General features: G+C 37.9%; 1 protein-coding gene across 1 annotated transcript in view; it reads right to left on the reverse strand.

Moving 5' to 3' along the window:
• Positions 1-20843, reverse strand: part of LOC128376734 (regulator of G-protein signaling 6-like) — a 77925-nt gene that overhangs the window by 12446 nt on the left and 44636 nt on the right. Inside the window, exons 2-9 of the mRNA XM_053336549.1 lie at positions 8632-8728; positions 6793-6843; positions 5685-5791; positions 3748-3799; positions 2106-2170; positions 1767-1843; positions 526-607; positions 268-342 (exon numbers count right to left, since the gene is read on the reverse strand). Of these exons, the coding sequence (XP_053192524.1) occupies positions 268-342; positions 526-607; positions 1767-1843; positions 2106-2170; positions 3748-3799; positions 5685-5791; positions 6793-6843; positions 8632-8728 (606 nt within the window). The remainder of the gene's footprint in view (positions 1-267; positions 343-525; positions 608-1766; positions 1844-2105; positions 2171-3747; positions 3800-5684; positions 5792-6792; positions 6844-8631; positions 8729-20843) is intronic.

A 20843-nucleotide genomic window follows, 5' to 3' on the forward strand; every position in this document is an offset into this window, starting at 1 on the left:
ATGATGAGAGTGGAGCAGAAGGAAAGGTAAAAGAGAAATACAATGTGAAATTATTATTTTCTTGCAGTGCAGATAAGGCGTGAGAAGAGCTGCCAAAGAAAGACACAGAGCATCCTGGTGTAAAATTAAAAGGATACATTTCACAAAAGTTGGCACAAAATGATTGCTTGCATGCAAATTAATCTCATAATTGAGTGTTTATATTATTGTGTTATTTCTCCGTTTATGTCCACTGATGAAAAAAATGATGATCACTAGTGCAAATACCTTCTTAACTCTGTGAGGATTCTTCATGCGTCTACATTTCCTGATGTCCATCTCTGTGGTGTTCACACATCCAGGCTGAAGATAACATGAACTTAAAGCATTACTGAAGTTGACATTTTCTTACTTAAATATTTTCTTTGAAGGTATGGCTGCCTTATTTTACAGTAAACCCAAATAGAGCAGTAGAAAGACAGAAAAGTCAAAGAATAGAAGATAAGGTGGGCGGCCACGATCTCACATGTACAGACAGAGGCTTACCACAGGTCTATGAACGTCCCAGAAGGCTCTCTCCTGGCTGTCGAGGATCTTCCTCTCAGTTTTATCTTTTTTCCTGTCGATCCTGCAGATGAGATCAGTCAGTGTGAGAAATATCGCATGCAGCTTTCCAGGTATTAGCATTAGATGAGGGAGTTGAATCAGGATGGAAGGATAAGACGGAGGGAGATAATATGGAGATTAGAAAGTCGAGGGTGTCCATCAGTTTTTAACATTGCTGAAGCTTACATTACTGGCATGCTCACTGCACACACCGTCTCCTCTGTAGACATATGTGCAATCTGGGTAACCAGTGATGTGTACAGGACATACTGCAGAGTTGCCATTGCACTTCAACAATGTGATTGGCAGTGTGGGCAAATCTACAGCAAGTACATCCAAGAAGCACCAGAAAAACAGCTGATTCTTCTGTACAATACTGATGATTTGGTGCTATTTAAATAGCTACCAGTGTCTTTATTTTAAAATATACATTACACATAATGTATCTTTACAATTTGGCAAGCTTAGAGATGTAAGTATAATGGACCTTCACATCCTCCTGTCCACATGTCCAAGTGTTCTCAAGCAAGACACTTAGCCATATATTGCTTGACGTGTGTATTGCAGATGTGGTAAAAGGCAAGTCACTCCAGACTGTGTTGTTGAGTAATACACCTAAAATCAAGAATGTATTATATGGATAACATTATATTCTTCTGTGTGCCAACATAATATTTTGTGTCTGTCTTTAAAGATCTTGGGACCATATTCTCGGATTATCCCTTGAATTCAGTGTGCTTTATACTGAAGATCCATAAATAAATCAAATTGAATCAAAAAATAAAAAAGGCTTCAGTAAAGGCTGATGACAACTTGAAGCAAAGTAAGTATGAATCATTCCCTCCCTTTTACTTCTTCAGTCTCCATTTTCCATGTGTCCTAAAGCCTGTCAAAAGTCTATCATTGCTGGTGTAAAAAATGATTTATGATGTTAGCCGCCTCAGAAACATAAACCAGTAGAGCTGCAGTGAGGATATAGGAACACTGGATAGGTTATAACGTAGTTCCATAACAGAAGGGTTAATGGAGTCTGTCAGATACATTGTTTATGATACAGGATGTCACATTGCAGTATATTTGTACATTTGATTGCATTGTACTTCACTCTGTACTTAGGTGTGAATGACATCACTAGCTGCATTGTAGTTTCATGTGTTGCCGTGGTAACAGCGCACACTTACTTGACCTGGGCTTCAGCCTGCATGTAGATGAACTCCCACTTTCTGGCAAAGGCTCTCTGCAGCCTGGCAAGGTTCTCCTGTTAGAGAGAAGATAGAGACACACATTTCATTTATGATCACAAATCTCAGAGGAAAAGGACACTAAAAACAGTCATTAAAATGAAATGTGAAGCCGTGCCTCAGTTTTAAAGTTTAAGTCTGCAATGAAATGAAGGTTACATCTCATATTATCACAGATACACAAGTCTGACCTTTAGGAGGTTGTTTTTTTCTGCCCAAAGCTTGGCGCACAGATCAATACTAACAAGTAATAGGTTAAAGGAGCAGTCCGGCACTCACCGCCTCATAATCTGCCAGCTCCAGCCTTGTCTTATTCTGCATGGTCCGCTTGCACAGGTAAATAGCTGAGAGGGAGACGGAGAGAATCAAAAACTATAAGATTTATCAGTTACTCATTCTCCTCTGTCCATTTATCCATTCACCCCATGCATCTCTCGTCCCCTCACCTCTCCTCACCTCCCATGGTATGAGTGTGTGTAATCAGTTTCAGAGGCTGCCTGTGCCTGTCCACATATCTGTTGCTTTAGGATTATGAGGTGGAGTGTGAAGAGGCACTGAGCCTTAAACTTCAGCCATGGCTGCCTCTGTGACAAGATGCAGGGCAGGAAGTGGAACAGCGAGTGACTAATCCCATCAGCTGGTCTTTACAGCCGAGGGTACAAGTTGTGCTGCGCTGCTCAGTGTGAGGTTATTTGTATTCATATTAAGTTACAACTTGGCATATGCTGCGTTCATTCTGACAGGTAGGGTTTCAATATTACGTGCTCCATTATACTGTGCCCCACTAAAACCCAGACTGAGGAAATAATCTTTCTTGTTAAAAGCTCTTCAGCAAAATGAAGAACAAGACATTATTAAAACAATTCATTTAGCCCTTGTAAGCTACATAAATATTATTGCACAGTTAACTAATGACACAGTAGTTAATTGTAAGTTTATGACACAGTTTTTAGGTGCGATCAAGGTGAAATGGCCAAACCACATGACACTAAGATGTTTACAGTTTAAAGGTCAGAATCAGGTATTGATTTATCCTTACTGTGAAATATATGTGAATAAATTCCTATCTTATTTCTTTATTATCTTTCTTTCTTTTCTCTTTTTGTTAACTTTTTATAGCATCACCCACATGTGAGCATTAGATTGTGGCTGGAGTGGAAATTGAGGCATTACAGTATCTATACAAGTAAAGTTATTTCTACAGAAATGAAAGACACTGGGAGTTGAGTAGCAGTAAGATCTACAGATAAACTATACATATTCACTTACAGGTTTGTGCACTATAATTTGTACTTTATTTATTTTACATGTTGCTTAGTGATTAGTGAAGATGAAATAAATAGCTTGTAAAATATATTTTCCAAAGTGTAATTTCAGGATATGATAGATGGAGAAGACCTGATGGATGTTAATTTGTATAATGCTGATTGTGGAATGCTGCTTCATACTGTACATCTTTGTTCTTGATATGAATCCACAGCTCTATCAACCCTCCCTCAGCACCATACATATTACAGCATCATTTTTAAACATTGTTCTCTGAATGGAACAGTAATTAAGATAATCCATTCATGACCAAGCACTGCTCCTAAAAATATGGAAAACATGTTGTTCGCCTATAAAAGCAGTGAAGGAGCTCAACTTACTCCCTCAACAAATCACTTTTATTTATTCTTTTGTTTATTCTTCATATATTCTGGAAGCACAGTGGTATCAGTGTTATGTTAATGAATAGTGAGTCTTTGTTTTCTTTACTCAAAACATGGCTTTATGGCTTTACATTGATTTGCATTGATGTTCTGAAGTGTTTTTGTCTTTCTTTACTGCATCAAATTGTAAAAGTAAATTAAATGATGAATTTTTAGTAAAACACTTGAATCACAAAATCAGACAAAATGTCAAAATATCTCTAGACTTTTACCATAATCAGTGTTCTCAGGCTCCCAACAGTTGGATGGCCAGAAATATGGTGCCTGAGGGGGGAACAAAGAGAGATGGTAAGAGTGGAACAACAGTAGATGGTTAGTATTTCTCTTACAGACAGTATATGCAATAGCAATACTGCATCACTGAATATCTGAAAAACTGAAATCTATAATTAAAAAAAAAAAAAGCAAAAGTCAAAACTATGCAGGAAAATATGTTCTTTCCAAACTGAAGTGACGACAATGACCTTTACGAGACAGTTGTTTTTTTTTTCTTGCACTGCCATGTGAGCAATTGAAATATATATATAGTTTTGTTTTTTTTAATCATGAGGATTGAATGGTTTCAGAACAGCTGACTCTGAAAACTTTCCCCCCCTGTAAGAGGCATCCTGGGGTCTTTCAGAGACGTGGGAGTACTGCAGCAACACAATAAAGCGAGAGGCAATGAAAGCTGCAAAATAAGCAATGGGAAGGCAGAACAATAAAAGCAGCAGTTGAAGAAGAGATGCCGATAGTATTGTTATTGACATAGCTTACTGTACGCGGTCTTAAATCACAGCTTTAAAATCATCTACAGTACAGTTGAGAGATATTGCACGATGTTAATTGTTTGGTTTTTACTTCCCTGTGTTTCTCATTGTCTTACACTTAAATTTGCCTGGAAATGAAATGCTAATGAATGGTCATTATCTTTATGAACCCTTTCTGCTACAGCATAACAGCCCTCCTCCTCCTTCCTCATCTCTCTTGTCTTCTCTTCCACTTTATACTTTGAAGAAGGAGAACCAAGGTCAAAGCACGACAATGTGCACCGCTGTCTGGTTTAATTAAACTACTCCTTCAGCGCCGATGGAGATTCAGCCCTCCAACAAGTCCCTGTGAATAGGAAGGAAGGAAGATGCTACACAGAGATCATTCTAATCTCACCACGTGCTGCCTCGCCATTCCCCCACTGAGGAATTTGAAAAACATTGTTTCCTTTTTAATTAAGAATTTCAGGATAAAACAGTCTGGCATAATTAATCTGTGACTTTTAATGCCATTGTCTTGTCTTTCAAAGAGCGACGGAGGAGTAAAATGTCAGCTTTTTGTCACTTGATGTGAGTCTAATTCTAGCATACTACTCTACTACTACACTACATCTCTGTCTGGCTTTTGGTAGCTGCCTACTCAGCCCGAACCCAGACCTGCTTCCCTCGCTCGCTTGATGAATATTTTAACAGATCACCATTCATTTTTAATAGGGTCACAGGATCCCAACATAGAACTGAAGACGCTGTAGACAGTGGACAGGGCCTTTTGTCATCAAGACCGAGATTGCTGCGTTGTAATTTCATAAGAGAATGAGTAATCTTGAACAAGTGATTGGGGTCTTTATGAAAAGTAAGCGCCCCCACAATCAGATTAACCTCGATGGACTTTTCAATATCTCTCACACTAATGCAGGCTGAAGAAGGGATTAGTCTGGGCTTAGGTCTGTTATGAAAGGTGTCTGGCATTGTGCATTTATTATAATAGTGATTGAGTAGATAATTATATGATCCATATACAATAAAAAGCACTCATTTGAAAATTTTGATATTTTATACATTGCAGGAATTCTGTACACAATTCCAAATGAAGCAGCTAAACAATATAACTGAGGATATTCTATGTTTTCTAATTGTCAACAACTGAAAATAATAAAAATGCTATTCAGCTATTTAGGTAACATTTGAAATTCAACTCAGTGTTGGATGAAAAAGGTGGTATTTACCTTTATTCATGATTCTCAACAGACTATTTAACCATTTGCCCGACTGTGGCATCAATCCTACAAATTGCACATTGAGTATTGGTTTGGTGTCGAATTACAAAATGTGAACATGGTACATTAATAGTAAACCTTTTAGGCCTTTCTGTGTCCTCATTATCATTTAATGCTTCTCACCTGAAAGCGGTAGAAGGTGCCATCATCTTTGAGGGAGAGAACATGGTCTGAAATGGGGAAGAAGTACCCCTGAGCTGCGATGAGACTCCCAATGTGCATGGCCTCAGCTGGGAAAGGAACAGAACAAAATGTACAGATCACTGCAGGTTCATTTTAAACGTAACGCACCGTCTACTGGGTTGGAATTAACTCGGTGGAAACTAAATCGGGGCGGTGAATCAAGGTGGATGCTTATGAAAGCCATATTTCAGAAAAACACATGATGATATAAACTGTCAGCTCCAGAATGTAAAAATCATTAGAATAAGAGCCTCCAGAGATATAGCCGGATACATTTGAAGAGAAAAAACAACAGTATTATTTTTTACATAATTGAAGGTTATTGATCACAATTTATCATATATTTAGATAACAAGTTGTATCTGTATTTCATCTATAGGATACAGCCTGGAGGAAGTTTGACTGGGATGTAGATGGATGACTCAGTGATTGAGTCAGTGTTCAGGCTGTGGGCTATTGTACTGTACCAACAATAAACACTGCTCTCCCACCATCATGCCTGGAGGTCAGGCCAACAAAACAAATCCATTGGAGAAAATTAGCCACTATTTTAGTTTTAATATTCTGCTGCACACTGCTGTGTTGTTTCTGGACTGCACTTTGAAGAGTTGACTTGTCAAAAGCTCATTTTCTGTTTCAGTTTCTGTCAGTGATGGCTGATGGTGTTTATCTTTGCAAAGATTGACCATTTACTCTAAAAAAGACAGACCAGACATTGTGAGTACAACTTAACTTCTCATAGTCTCCCAATATCAAGATAAAGCATGAATTGTACATACAGCAGAGTTGCACAACAATCTTTGCCTTCTCAGAAATGTTGCAGACGCTATAATTACAATAATCTCTGCTCAAAGTGGCTTTAAGAACAATTCATGAATTGATTTTAGTTTGTTTTAAAACAGGTGTTGTAAAATGCCACCCAATAACTTTGTATATGATGATTATTACATGTAAATAAAGCTTCTTTTGTCATGAGAGACTACAGTCTTAGACGAATGAATGATTATATCCAGCCCAGGACAAGCTGGTGTTATTTTACAAAACCTACCCGGATCTTCGATGGACAGGTTCTTCATCAGCCACTGCACAATATCTGCACCTGAATCAGGTCAGACAAAGAAAGACACATGACTGTTATACAATGTGTGGTCACAAAGAATTAGTATTTCATCTCAAGTAACTTGAGATAGTGAAAAAGACCTCACGCTGCTGGCATTCAGGAGACTCGATATTGTTTGATGTAATAAGCTGCTGCAAAAAAGTCATTTTTTGCAGCAGAGACAAAGTATTATCTCATCTGAGCTTCCCTTCTGCTTTCTCTGAGTCCTGAGGGAGGTGGTGTTTAATTCTCTATCATTCATTAGTTTCCTGGCCCTCGGCACTCAGCTGCAAACATTTGAGCTGCTGTTCTGCACATCCATCTGCGGCTGTAGTAATTGTGTTTATTGATACGCTCTGCTTATGGCATATTTGGGTGATGTGTTTTCCATAAGTGCGAGGAGTGAGGGGGGAAAAACAGAGGAATGTTAATAGCCTTTCTTTGTTTCCATCATTTGTTTGGGGTGTGTCATAGCCTCCCACTGTGGCTCCACTGTTAAAGTGATTTAGGTTATGACTCCAAGCAGCTACAGCCACAGGCAGGGGGGCTGATATTAATCCCTACCTGTCAGATTCCACTTGCTGATGATGTTTTAAATCTTTGTTTATTCAGGATTTTTTTTTTGACTTAGTATGCTTACCTTGTGATTCACATTAATACCGTTTCACATGTTAACACCTACTGTACAGTCTAGTCTCTATTGAAGCAGTCAGGGGTTGATTGCCTTGCTTAAGGGCACCTTGACAGTAGGAAGACAGCATTACTCATTATGTTTCCACGCTCACATTTTCTTTTCCAAACATTTAATCATATGTTGTCCTCCCACTTTCCCTCCAGCTATTCAGCCATTCTGCAGTGATCCAATGCAGGAGAAACAGAGCAGACGGTTTGACGGAGCCAGAATGAAACGCAGCCACAACACATATTATGTTTTGGATATAAGGGTAAGACTCACCAGGAGTTCTAGCTTGTACTCTTGCTTCTCCGTTACTATTTCAAATACACTTATAATTACTATTCAGTGGCATTGCTATGGGGCTCAACCACAACATGCAGTGAGATGACACAAAGCTCATTTTAAAAGATGTCAGCAAAGCAAAAGTTGCACCTTTAAGGAAATACATTTATTTGCTTTCTTGCTGACAGTAAGTTAAGAAGATTGATACCACTATCATACCTGTCCATTCAATATAAAACTGCAGTATTTATCTTAGCTTAATATAAGACTAGAATCAGGATGCTTCCTCTAAAGTTAACAAAATCCACCTAACAGCATCTCCAAAGCTCACAAATTAACACTTCATAAGATTTTTATTTAATCCATACAAATAAAATGTAAAAACAACCATTTGTGGGTTGTTTTTTTTTTTTGGGGGGGGGGGGGGGGGGGGGGGGGGTTACCATGAGGTTGCCAAACAACCTGTGGAGGTTTCAGCATTAATCCTCACATCTAACTCTCTGCAAGAAAGTGAAAAGCCACATTTCTCAAAAGTAGCGAGCTGTTGTTTTAAGGCAAATAAAAAAGAGCACCTTCCCTGAAAAAAAGCACCCTTGAGAACAAGTGACAGAAGTGAGTCATCTTTCTTTTCTTGCAGCTTTCCTAAAATAGGATCTAGGTATGGAGCATCTCCGCACTTCTCATTGTCTCCTTTTCTTATTCCCGTATCTGTGGTGTATCTGTGGTACCATGCACTTGCCATTGGGCATCACTGATGTATCTTTAGAGCATATACACTGCTGGGTTTATCACTATATGGCATTTATCTATTTCACTACTACATTTCTTACCTGTGACAACACTGGGGATTTTGGTCATGAAGCTTTTGACCGTTCTGATGGGCACACCCTCTGTCTCATCCTGGATGCAAGTGACAATGTCTTCAATCTGCAGAGGGAGAAGACAGACAAGAAGAAAGAAAAGACAGTTTGATGAAAATCGTAATCTGAATATCATCCATTTGAGTCATCGCTGAAGGACTGATTAAGTGTACTATTTTTAGGATTTTAATATCAATAAAATATCACCACATTTTCCGCTCTGTATTTAATCATTACCATTTTCCTCTTTTCATGGTTTCTCTTGCTCATGGTTTCTCTGCAGTTGAAGATAAAATATACATCTTTAACAAATTAATCCTTTGTATCATTTTTCCAAACTTTTTAAACTATGATGATAAAGCTGTCCATCTATTTCAGGGAAGACACTGAAATTCACTACAAGTGCACAAAATATGCTGCTTGGTTTGCAAAAGAGGAAAATATAATTGTATTATTCCAGCATAGAGACATAGTTCAGTGTTGACCCCATGCTGGTTGATAAATATAACAAGTAAGGTCAATTTTAAATTTAAAAAATCAATTAATAAATCAATCAAACTTCTTTTCTCATCATAACTAATTGTCCATTGGTTTACCATGTAGATTGATCTCTCTTTGTAGTGTTCTGTCAAACATCCCGTTTCAGCAGTAAATACATTACATTAAAGATGCAAAATACTCCACCACTGGCTCCTCTATATGGTCACAATGTCTACAACACTCAAAACATCAGTTAAGAGAAAAACAGAAAAACCTTGAAGAGGTTCAACAGGACAGAACATGCCTTTGGCTTATTATCACACTTGTACAGATGTTACATTGAAAAACAAAACAAAACAAACACTACCCACTTTTCACTGAAGTCATAAAATTGGAGTATGATTTACTGTTGTTTTGATTGTATGTTGACACCCCCTCTCTGCACAGATGCTTTTTTGTTTGCGTCAGAGAGTGGGATGTGAGAAGTTGGTCGCTTTGGAGACAGCTATCGCAAAACTACCACACAACTCAGCAGCTATATTTAGACCCTGAATCAAATCCTGACCAGAGAGAGAAGAGGGTGGGGGGGTTCTTTTATTTAACACATGGACCAATAAATTGATCATGTTAAAGAAGTGCGAGATAAAAAAACAACAGTACAAAGAAATATCCTGAACATGTTCACAGCCATACCTTTTCAGACCTCCAACACTTTCAACCTCCTGCGCTTCTAGTATCTACAACATATTGTAGTCTACTACACATACTGGGTGTCCTCACGCTGTGTACATTTTTTCAAACCCCTTTTAGTTTTATGAGTACAATTCTAGTAGGCACCCACGCCACTCTTGGTCAACGCTTACATTAATATTTCCACAATGAAACAGGCTTTAAATAGACAAAACATGCTACAGTATACGGCCTAGAACATTTGTATAGGAACTCAACAGTCAAACTCAACCAAGGTGCCTGCACAATCAATCTTTTTTTTTTTTGTTCAATGAGGAAACATGCTACAAGGTTGTGCTATGTCTCCATTACCTTGTCCACACAACATCTCACGGTCTCACGGTTATCCATCTTGGCCTCTTCAAGGACACCTTCCTAAGTGTGAGGCTGTAGCTACGAAGTTAGCCTAGCATAAAGGAGCACAAAACAGCTAGCCTAGCTCTGTCCAAAGACTAAAAACCAAATAAAAAACACAAAAAAAAAATCACCTTTCAAGCACTGAGTAACATGTTGTATCTCATTTGTTTAATCTGTACACAAACTAAAAAGTAAAATGAGTTTAAAAGTGTAACTGTTTCCTGGCCGTGCTTGTGTTTCTGCAATAACATCAGGGCTCCTCACTTTTTCAAGGTCACCATGGTATAAGGGAGTTGTATAGTTGCTCAAAATCCTTCTGATCATATTCTTCATACGTTATCATTTATGTATTATTTTGTCATCTAGTTTTCATTTCTTGATGCCTGTCTGTCTGCGTTGGGCTATTCTATACATAACTATCACATGTCAGTCCTGGAAGAAGGATCCCTACTGTGTAGCTATTTCTGAGGTTTCTTCCATTTTTTCCAAATAAAGTATTTTTGCTAGGTATTTCCTTATTCAAATCAAGGGTTATAAGAATAGAGAATGCTGTACATATTGCACCCTAAGGCAAATCTGTGATATTAAACTATATACATTTGACTATATGCTATATTAAGTTATGCTATGTTGTCTCCTGGCTATAGCTTCAAACCTAATAGACAAATATGAGAGTGCTATCAATGTCTTTTTCTGTTCTTTGTTTTTCTGTTTTGTTTAACTTTTAATTTCTTTATTTTATGTATAACATAAATTGAAAAACAATACATATATTCAGCCAGGAAAAGAAAACAAATAAGGATAATTTCCCAAAACGTAAAACTGTAAAACATTTTCTCTAAATGAGCCTGGAGTCCTGGTGCTTGCAAGCTGCACAGGCCTTCTTTTTTTTAACCAGCGAAGTGCATCACTCAGGGACATAACTGCAAATACTAAAGAAAAGAAAAAGCAGAGAAATTCACTTCCCAAGCACATATGCTTCCAGCCAGTCTGGAGATTTAAATTGACAAGCCGCCAGCTTTTACTTCTGTGGCCATCAGACTGCTGTCACCCTTCTCTTCTCTCTTGTAAAAAGGGACAAATCCTGGCTGTCTGCCATAAGCAAGGGCACAATATAATAATACGATTCTAACAAGACCTTGATGGTGTGTGGAGACAGCTGCTCGCACGACTTTAATGGCTGCTGCTGTCATGAGCAATCCACTCCTGCCCCCGTTAATCAAAGCGGGAATTCATTATAGATTTATTTTAGGTTACAACAGAAGTCAAGCCAAGACTTTTAGGCAGAAAAAACACAAAAATTGCCTGTATGCCTGACGACAAAAGACACAAAATACTACTGTTGTTTCTTCCAGAAAAAAGTATTAAACAATAAAACCCATTACTTCAGTGCAACATTACGTCTTTATAAGTAGACTCATTTTTCCATTAGATGAGTCAAAGTGCAAAACAGTCCACTTTATGCAAGCATGTGTTGGATTAGTGGTTAAACTAATATTACTCCATGAGGAAATTATGATGGTATAATGTGTCATCAGTAATAGTCACTGTTGTTAAACAAACAATTACTCAAACTTGAAAATATTCCAAGAACAAAATTCATTACTACCGGTCACATCTCTGGGAGGTGGAGTGGAACATCAGCACCTCACAGGGGTTAGGGTTAGGTTATGGTAAGGGTAGGGTTTTGGCACTTCAGAAACATGCAGACTTTAAACATTTGCAGTGTGTCTGCAGCAATTTGTGAAGAATAAAATACAGATTGTACCTGAATATAAAGTATTGTAATAGATATTCCTCTCCCCAAATCACTACTGAAGCATAAACCCCTATAAGTGAGCAGATCAAACTAAACTGCAATAGTTTAATGAATACCTTTTCTTGTTTAATCAATGCCTATCAAAAGAGGTAAATTGTATACAGCCAGGTAATGGATTTGGAGCACATTTATTGTAAGTTCCCTGTTCATTATCACATATTGAGTACATCACTGTTATTACAAGAAATAGATGCAATACAAAAATGCAAAAGATTACAGACTTAGTGGGTGAAATACTTATAACATGTATGCTTACTTCGACTTTAATAATCACAATGTACTTCTAGGGTGTAATTATAGTATTACAGTATCATCACTTAGAGTAAGGATTAGGTTTGTGTTAATATTATAATAATGTTTAGGCATATAGTTGTGATGATTAGGGCTAAAGGACAGCAAATGTACTGAGTCAATCCTCACAAGCACCTTCAAATGTGTGTGTCTAGTATGTTTTTGGGTTGTGTGGGTGTGCCTGTGCTGTATTCTCATGAGCGTCTGCATGTTTTTTTGTCTCTGTCTTCCTGTCTTGAGTGCAGCTCAGTAGGAACATATTTCATCGGACTTATTGCGAGCCGCTCTATTTAACACCCCGTGGGGCAGTGGGCTGCCTGATTACAGTGTTATCACCACATTCTTAGCATGGACCAGCTAGTGGGCAAGCAGGCAGCTTGGCAGACGTGGGTTATGAGGAGACAAGGACTATGCTGTTGATTGTGGTTTAATGATCCCCTTGGGCAAACAGGATGGCCGGCCATTTGTACCCACCAGAAATGCAGATGCCATCCCCTCCACCAATCAGTGGTCTGTTTAGTGCTGGGCTGAGTGTCATACTTAATAGAGTGTGTTATGTAAGAGTGAAAAAAGCATCAGAGCATAACATTTATTAAAGTCGCCATGCAAAAATGCTGACAATGGACAAATATTGCAAAAGACTGAATCACATTAAAAGGTGACATTTAAGTCCAATGCCAACATTTATTATGGTTCCAGAAAGATTTTGGTTCTGGCAATTTGGTAATTTAGCTCCTTCCAGAGCAGCTTCAATACATCTGCATATTACCATCACAAGAGCCTTCATAATCAAGTGCAGAGACGCCGCACTGATTGCAACATGTTCCTCTATGCTGTAAGTGGCACTCGCACACTGACAAGTGACACTGGGACAGAAAGTCAAGTGACAACAAAACAAAAAGGAGATGGTAGATTATGTCACAGACCTTGATGATAGCCACCCAAACTAAAAGAGGCGATTTGTCTAAAATGTCATGCACATATTAATAGCTTATAGTACACAGTTTAATGCTGTAGTTTCCTGAAACCAAAGAAAAAATTGGTCAAGAAGAGATTTTTTTCCCCCTTTAGTGGTACATATCAAAGGGCAACTACCATAGCTTGAGGCTGAAGTCAATGTGGAAGTACCTTAAAGTGCAATGTCAATTATGTCACTAGATGCTGGCTCCAAAAAAAAAAAATCTCTGGTTCAACTGATTCATCCTATTCAAAAAGAGTCAGATTTTCTCAATCCAAACCCTCTGATAAATGTGCTGGTGGTCATCTTGTATTGCTCGGTTAAGAAGATTTGAAGATTTATAGTGGCTTTGATGTCTACTGTGTGGGTGTTGATTGACTGTCAAAAAAGTCAAAAGAAGCTAAAAGATAGGAAAAGTTACAGATCCAGTGACAAGAAGCCAAACTCTTGCTTACAATATGTGTTTTAAATAGACTTTTTAATAAATCTGCATTTCAGGTCAATGTCATGCATATTCTCTTATACCATGTTTATTTCCGAGTTGTTTTCCAATTTGACACAATATGTCTGAAGAGACTCATTATCTGCATGTCCCAGTCGGCCAGTGAGCTGTATTTTATATCACCACCACCAAACTTAAGAACCTTGCCCAACACTTTATGTCCCTAAAAATAACTTTATACGACTCCTTGAAATGGAAAACAGCTCATTTCATAACTAGTAGCTCCTGTAAAATGCTGATTTAGGCAGAAATTGTACTGCTTTTACATGGTGAAGCATTATGTCCCTGTCAGAGCTATTTAAAAATACAAAGCGTTAAGTCATTATACGATTTTTCCAGAGGGTGATAGTAAAATACATTACAGATTCAATATTTATTCTGAATACTACTGTGCATACTGTACTTTAAGGTAAATTGTGCTAGTATAAGCAATGAGTTTAAACACAACTCAAAGACATTTGCTTGTTAGAACAGTAAAAAGAGTGTGGAGAGGTCTGGCAAAGTAAGTCTACACTGAAAACAACCTCAGCAACTGATATGTCACAACCTTCAAATATAATGAGCTGCATAATTTCTCACACAGAATAATTACGCATGAAGTTACACATAGAGTTCAGAAAACACCAGCAGCTGGACTATGCTCAGAATAATAATCATAACTAACCATTATGAAACATTTTTTTACAAGTTGCTGTTCAAAACTGTTCAACTAATAACAGAACTCAAAGCCAATCAATACATACAAACCAAATCTTGAAATTGCCTTTGAACTAAAGCTAACATACAGCATGAAACTAGCAAAATAGGTCATAAAGGTTTGCTCAGATCCCTGTATTAGTGACTTTTGAAAACCTGCTGCATTCAGCAGCCACTGTTTATGACAAACCAACAAAGTTAGTTTTAAAAAGGTGTCATGATGGAAAACCACATCACTCCTCTTTGATTGTTGCTAGATTCATCTGTGCTGACATGAAAGCAGATGTTGAAAATGTAGCGAGCATAAAACACTCATCGCACGTGTCAGTAACACATTGATTGGCTCTGGACAGCCATTGGAACTACTTTGCAGTAATATATATAAGGAGCTGCACATCAAGGATCTGCAGGTGTGAAAACAGTAGCAGTACAGTAAGTGTGCACATGTGATCAAGTACAAAAGCTTTGGTGTGTGCTTTAACGTGTGTGCACATGTGGGTGTATGTGTGCAAGTGTCATCTGAGGTAACAATCCTTTCAGTAGAGGACCTTTCCTCCCCTGCAGTGCATGAATCCCACAGCTGCTGCTGCTCAGAGACCTCTGCACCACTGCAGATATCAAATGGCTCTCTGTAGAGCAGATCACAATCAGACAGAGTTTTAAGATTAGACTGCCAGGGGATCATTCCGGGGATGACTCTGCTTTTGCATTTCATTGTATTCTTCTCTACCATGTCCTGGTATACTCTGGTGTATATTGCCATGATGGACTGTGGCACTGGGAAATTTTATTCTTAATGTCATTGTGATGCATATGATGCAGCTCTGGGTTTCTCTCTGAATTACATTTTCAAAAACAAGGTCACGCACACTTCATGATATGTTCATGAGGTATTAAAACGGAGTCATGATGAATAATTAACACATATTATGAACCCACTATTATTATTTTAGCCCCAGTGTGACACATGATCTCGTAACATGCCACTATATTGAAATGTGCAGCCTTCCAGTTAACTTTTTAACACTTGCAGATTTATATTACTTTGTACCGGATAAAACAGGCATTTATTTATAATTTTTTATAATTGCTGTATATCTTCCATTAAACTTATCCAAAAGCCTCTTGGTGTTATATAAGCTCACACTTCCTCTGTTGTAAATCAGTGAACTGGGATGATCATGGTGGTAGTGAAGAACATTTTGGTCCCTCAAGCTCTGGACTAAGTTTGAAGAGAATAATGAGCATAAATATGTATTAAGAAATTATCTTTGTGAAAGACTTTCTCAACTTGCTGTGGGGCACTAAAATATAAGGTATAAAGCAGGCCAAGAGATAAACACATTATTGTGTTGTGTTATCATAATGAAAAGTAGATGGAAAACAAAACAAACAACCCTGCACTCAACTAAAGATATGTATAGACTCAACTCCTCTGTTTTTCCTCTGAGGCTTTATAAGTGTTTATTTTATGTGCTCAGTGCAACAAATTACACATGATTAATGCCTTTCCTGCCAAAAACTTATAAAGCGCAAACAAAGACACAAAGAAATTAGAAGTGCAGTGTTTCTTGGCCAGAAACTGGAGCATGCCTGTCAATGTGGGAAATCATGTTTAAAATGCTTTTATTAATGGTGGATGCACTGAGATGCACTACAGGGAACAGCACAATATACGACCTGCAATGAGACTGGGCTTTAATTTAAAAAAGTGATATTTCTGTTCCAAACACTTTCCTATTTTATCTTTTTCTCACTATATGTCATGTCCCACAGATGACACTCTATATAATTGCCTTTTAATAACTTCATACTGTTCCAGTAAAATGGATAGTAGTTCATTTCAGTAGCAGCTTTGTGGCAGGAAGTTGCAACACATTGCACAGAAAATACTGTGCAAATGTAATGATAGAATAGAGGTTAAAGCAAGAATACCCTGGAAACAATGTCGGAAACTCAGCCCATCATTACAACTTGCTTAAGAGTTGCATCAGTCCTCACACAAAGAAGAATTAGATTTGTAATTCAGATGAAACCATCAGCTCCGATTTGTTTTGATGCACGACTCTCTATTGTTGTAGACCTAATTAAGTCCAACATTCACTGCTTCTACACAGTTGCAATAATGATGGTGCATCAAATTGTGATTTAGTTTATCCATGATCAATATTGTGAGCCTTTACCCCTCATATTCACTGGATATAGCTGGGTCATATTTCAAATGGTTCCAATGTCTAATAGAAGCATTTCAGAAGCAGAGCATTTAAAGTAATGTTTTGCTGACAGTTCAGTTTTATAAGCATATTAAATCTATGTGTGCAGCTCAGTTTTGAACAATGTGATAAATAATTGGTGGCTGTACTTTATTAATTCAAATTACTGTACAAATTTCACCATCTTATCTTAATTTGGTATCACCATTTTATTTCCAAATAGTCTATAATAGTCAAAGGAAAACCTGGCATAGCTTCTCCTCCATCACAGACTTCAGAGAAATTACATTAAAACATCAAAACAGTTTTGTCGAATGTACGTAAGGATCAAATTAATCATATGCAGGATTAAACATTACCTTTCAATATCTAATTAATGTGACAATGACTATAGTTATTTATATCCATTCACAAGAGAATTTCATGCTTCAGAGACATGGGCTGCAACAGAAAACAAAACATGGCACACTAAAATAGCAGAGCAGAAAAAGAAGCTCCACGTGAGCTATGAGCATGTGGACTTTGTTACACTTGCTAGAATGGTAGCAGCCTATCATCTCAGGCTACATCTGGTGTATGTTAGCGGTTAGCCTAAATGCAACATTGCTTGCAACTTAAATGGGCACATGAGCTGTTCAGTATCCTGCTACAATCACTGTGATACATTAAACATAAATAGTCAGACTAATTGGTGCATTAATTGAGGTAATTAAAGTCTCATTTTTGGTACGTATTATACATGTTATTTCAAGGTGCAATGTAGTGTATACTTTGTAAATATTGTGTTTCAATCATGCGTTTCTGTTGAGTTAAACATCTTGTATTAATCTACCCCACAAGCAATGCCTGCAGCGTTTTTGTCTCACAGTCTGTGTTGCTTCCCAGTCTACACACCCCAAATGAGCTCTTTGCTATAAAAAGGAAATATATCATTTACACACGTTCTCAGCAACGTGAAGAGGCTAACTATGATATGTCGACCTTTTGTCGAAGGGAGTGATAATACGGTTCTGATAATGAATCTTCCCTGTGATGGAAACAGTTTAATAAAGTCTGGTCACGTATAGTTGATGGACATGCACTTCCATAAGATTATTTCAATAAAGTGACTTGGGTAATCCTACATTCAATCTAACATCTCATGCAGGAAATTAGCATCCGTCTTGATTCGAGAAGAGGATTACCATGCCAACCTGGCAAAGGTCAAATTAGTTGTGTAGAAATGATTAAATATAGAGAGTTTGATAAAAATGTATGTGTGCGTGTATAGGCATCAGTCATACATTAGCAAGCAGTGTCTCACACACAAGCACACACATCAAATGAATTGCCATTCACGCAGAGTGGGTGTAATGACTCATAGCGGAGATGGTGAAGCCGACTGCCTGCAGAGTGAATGGGTTTATGTCTGAAGGTCAGATACGATGGCTCTGTGACAGTGATGATGAGTCTTACTGGTTTCAGCCCAGTGCATCTGGCATCAGGGTTTTTCCACAGTTGACTGCTGATGCATCTCCGCCTGACAAGCGAGGTGACACCACCCCAATTTATGAAGCCAGTCAGTATTCTTGACCACAAATAAAGTCTTTAAATTTGTGCATCTGAAACAAATTGTTTCTCCTACATCCAATAACCAATGAGAAGATCATCTTAAATCTCACTTTAATTGGGTTAGAGTACTTCAAAAGTACTCAACTGTAATTACTGATCATAGTCAAGATGACAGGCTGGTTAACATGGCAGTGACGTTGAATTAATCGGGATTTTACTTTGTTGGAAGGTAAGTTTCTTCTTAGTTAGATGTATGTTTCTTAACATGGTTAACATTTGCAGTGTCAAAGTAAGAAATTATCAGATGTACATCAAATATAGCATATGATCTTCTTTCCTATCCTCCTATCCATCTATTTTCAGACAATAAAATATTGGATAGAGAGATTATCCCACTTTTTGACTTTGAGTAAAAACCACTGTACAGTGACTGAAGGTGTCCTACAGAGTAATGAAGAGAGAGTGGGTAATGCAGTAATCCTTCATGGCGATTGCAAAAATCAATCCATCTCATTTGTTGACTATAGTGAAAAAGATAAGAGATCATTGTTTAAATCTGCTTAACGGTGGATGTGACCACAACAGCCTTGATGTAAAATCCCTCCACTCTGAATACAAATGGTAACAGCTCAGAGCTCCAACAAAAATTCATTTTTATTAGTGTTAAAAGCATGAATATTCACAAATAAGTCACCTGCTGGTAATAGTACATCCATTTCTGATAAGAATAAACTGATAAATACAACTCACTGAAACATTATATATGATCTGATCTGATCTCTAATCTCTGTGTCTAACAAACAAATTTAATTTAGGTGAAGGATAAGCAGTGCAAAGACTGTTAAAAGCAAATGGGGATTTTGGACAGACTGCTACAGTATTACTATGTCCACAGGAGGAGCAGGGGATTACGGCTTTAGCCTCCCTTGGTATGGTTAAGACCTTTGGGATATGACAGCTACTGCAGGGAGGACAACATGTTCTGAGCAACAGCGGAGCAACAGGCCTTCTGCACCTGACTGCAGCAACGATTACATGGATTTAGGCTGTTCTCTTTTGCTGCTTGCTTCGGCTGCTTCTATCAATGTGCAAAAAATATACAAGTAGCAAGGCTAGAATAAATCACAGAGGAGAGAAAAGTACTGTAACAAATTTCTCGACATAAAGAATTACCTTTTTATTACCCTGCTGGTGAATTTAACAAAGCAAATTAAAAGTACTTTATTTCTTGCTGAGAATTCAATGATGATATTGATACCACTCTCATGTCTGTATGGTTAAATATGTAGCTGTAATCAGTTAGCATAGCTTAGCATAAAGACTGTAAAGAGCTGGGGTTGTCATCATGTTGAGGTTGCCAAGCAGCTAGCCGAAACTCTAAAGTCACTGCACCCGGAGAAGAAATAGTCCAAGAAATAACCCCCCACCGCTACACTCTGGAATCCGTTTCGTCTGACACTGGACAGATTAAGTTAATTAGATATAATGTGCCAATTTGTGGATTTATATTGGTGTTGGTAAGATATCTTATTATCTGTGGACAGAGGCTAACTGCTAATGTTTATGCTAAGCTTAGTTAACTCTCCTGTAGCCTTATATTTATTACACAAGTGAGAGGGCTACTACTCCAACACTGCTTCAGAGCAACGGGTACACACTATTGCAACATAGAAGTCATGCATTAGACTATTGTTTGGAATGAGAAGTGGTTCATGTGGAAATAGTCGTAATGGAAGTTTTGATACTTGTGGTATGCTTGTTTTTGACTCGAGGTTGAATCAGAACTGATTGTATCTGTTGTGGATCCATTCTAAATATGCTGTCCTCTGTGAAGCCAACAGTACTGTAGGTCTCTGACTGAACAGCTAAAAAACTATTGACAGTCACCTATTGCTCATCACAAAGCCCCTACACATCCATCACAAGCAGACACAGACCTTTTCACTTAATTTTGCCTGTTTATATCTCTTTACTAGTTTTATTAGTACATATACTTTGGCAACATGATCTAATTCTAATTGGATTTGCTACAGCTTCATTTCTCACACTTGAATCATGTTGTAGTAACACTGCTCAGTAGAGTATATGCATATATGCAAGTGGTAGTCTAGGGTCAGGAAACCAGAGATTATGGAATTAAAGCAGAAAAGGCTACTCATTGCCACTAGAAACAAAGCAGGAAATGTATCCCTGCTGGAGTCCAAGAAGGACAAACAGCTACTTTCATCTCAAGTGTCAGGGTATATTTTTAGCTGCTGCTCAGGAGAGATTAAAAGTCCTTCCTTGGTTGTTTCTTGTATGCTGAAAATAATTCTCGCCTCATTCTTGGGAGATGGGTGGGGGCACAGAGGGCTACGTCGAGACTGTGGCCTTGGCTAGCGTTCTGTTGATTGCCTTTGTTGATTTGATTTGTGTGTGTGTGTATGTGTGTGTGTGTGTGTGTTAGAACAAGGCAACCGATGCTTGATGTGGTTATTTCATTCAATTATGTTGTCAAGAACTTGTTCCTCCTGCATGAAGAATTTCTCCAATATTGTGCTTAGCTAAAACTCTTCATTTGTAAAACATACCAGATGCTTGTCAAAT

This window comes from Scomber japonicus, chromosome 17 (assembly GCF_027409825.1).
Source record: "Scomber japonicus isolate fScoJap1 chromosome 17, fScoJap1.pri, whole genome shotgun sequence".
Taxonomy (NCBI): Eukaryota; Metazoa; Chordata; class Actinopteri; order Scombriformes; family Scombridae; genus Scomber; species Scomber japonicus.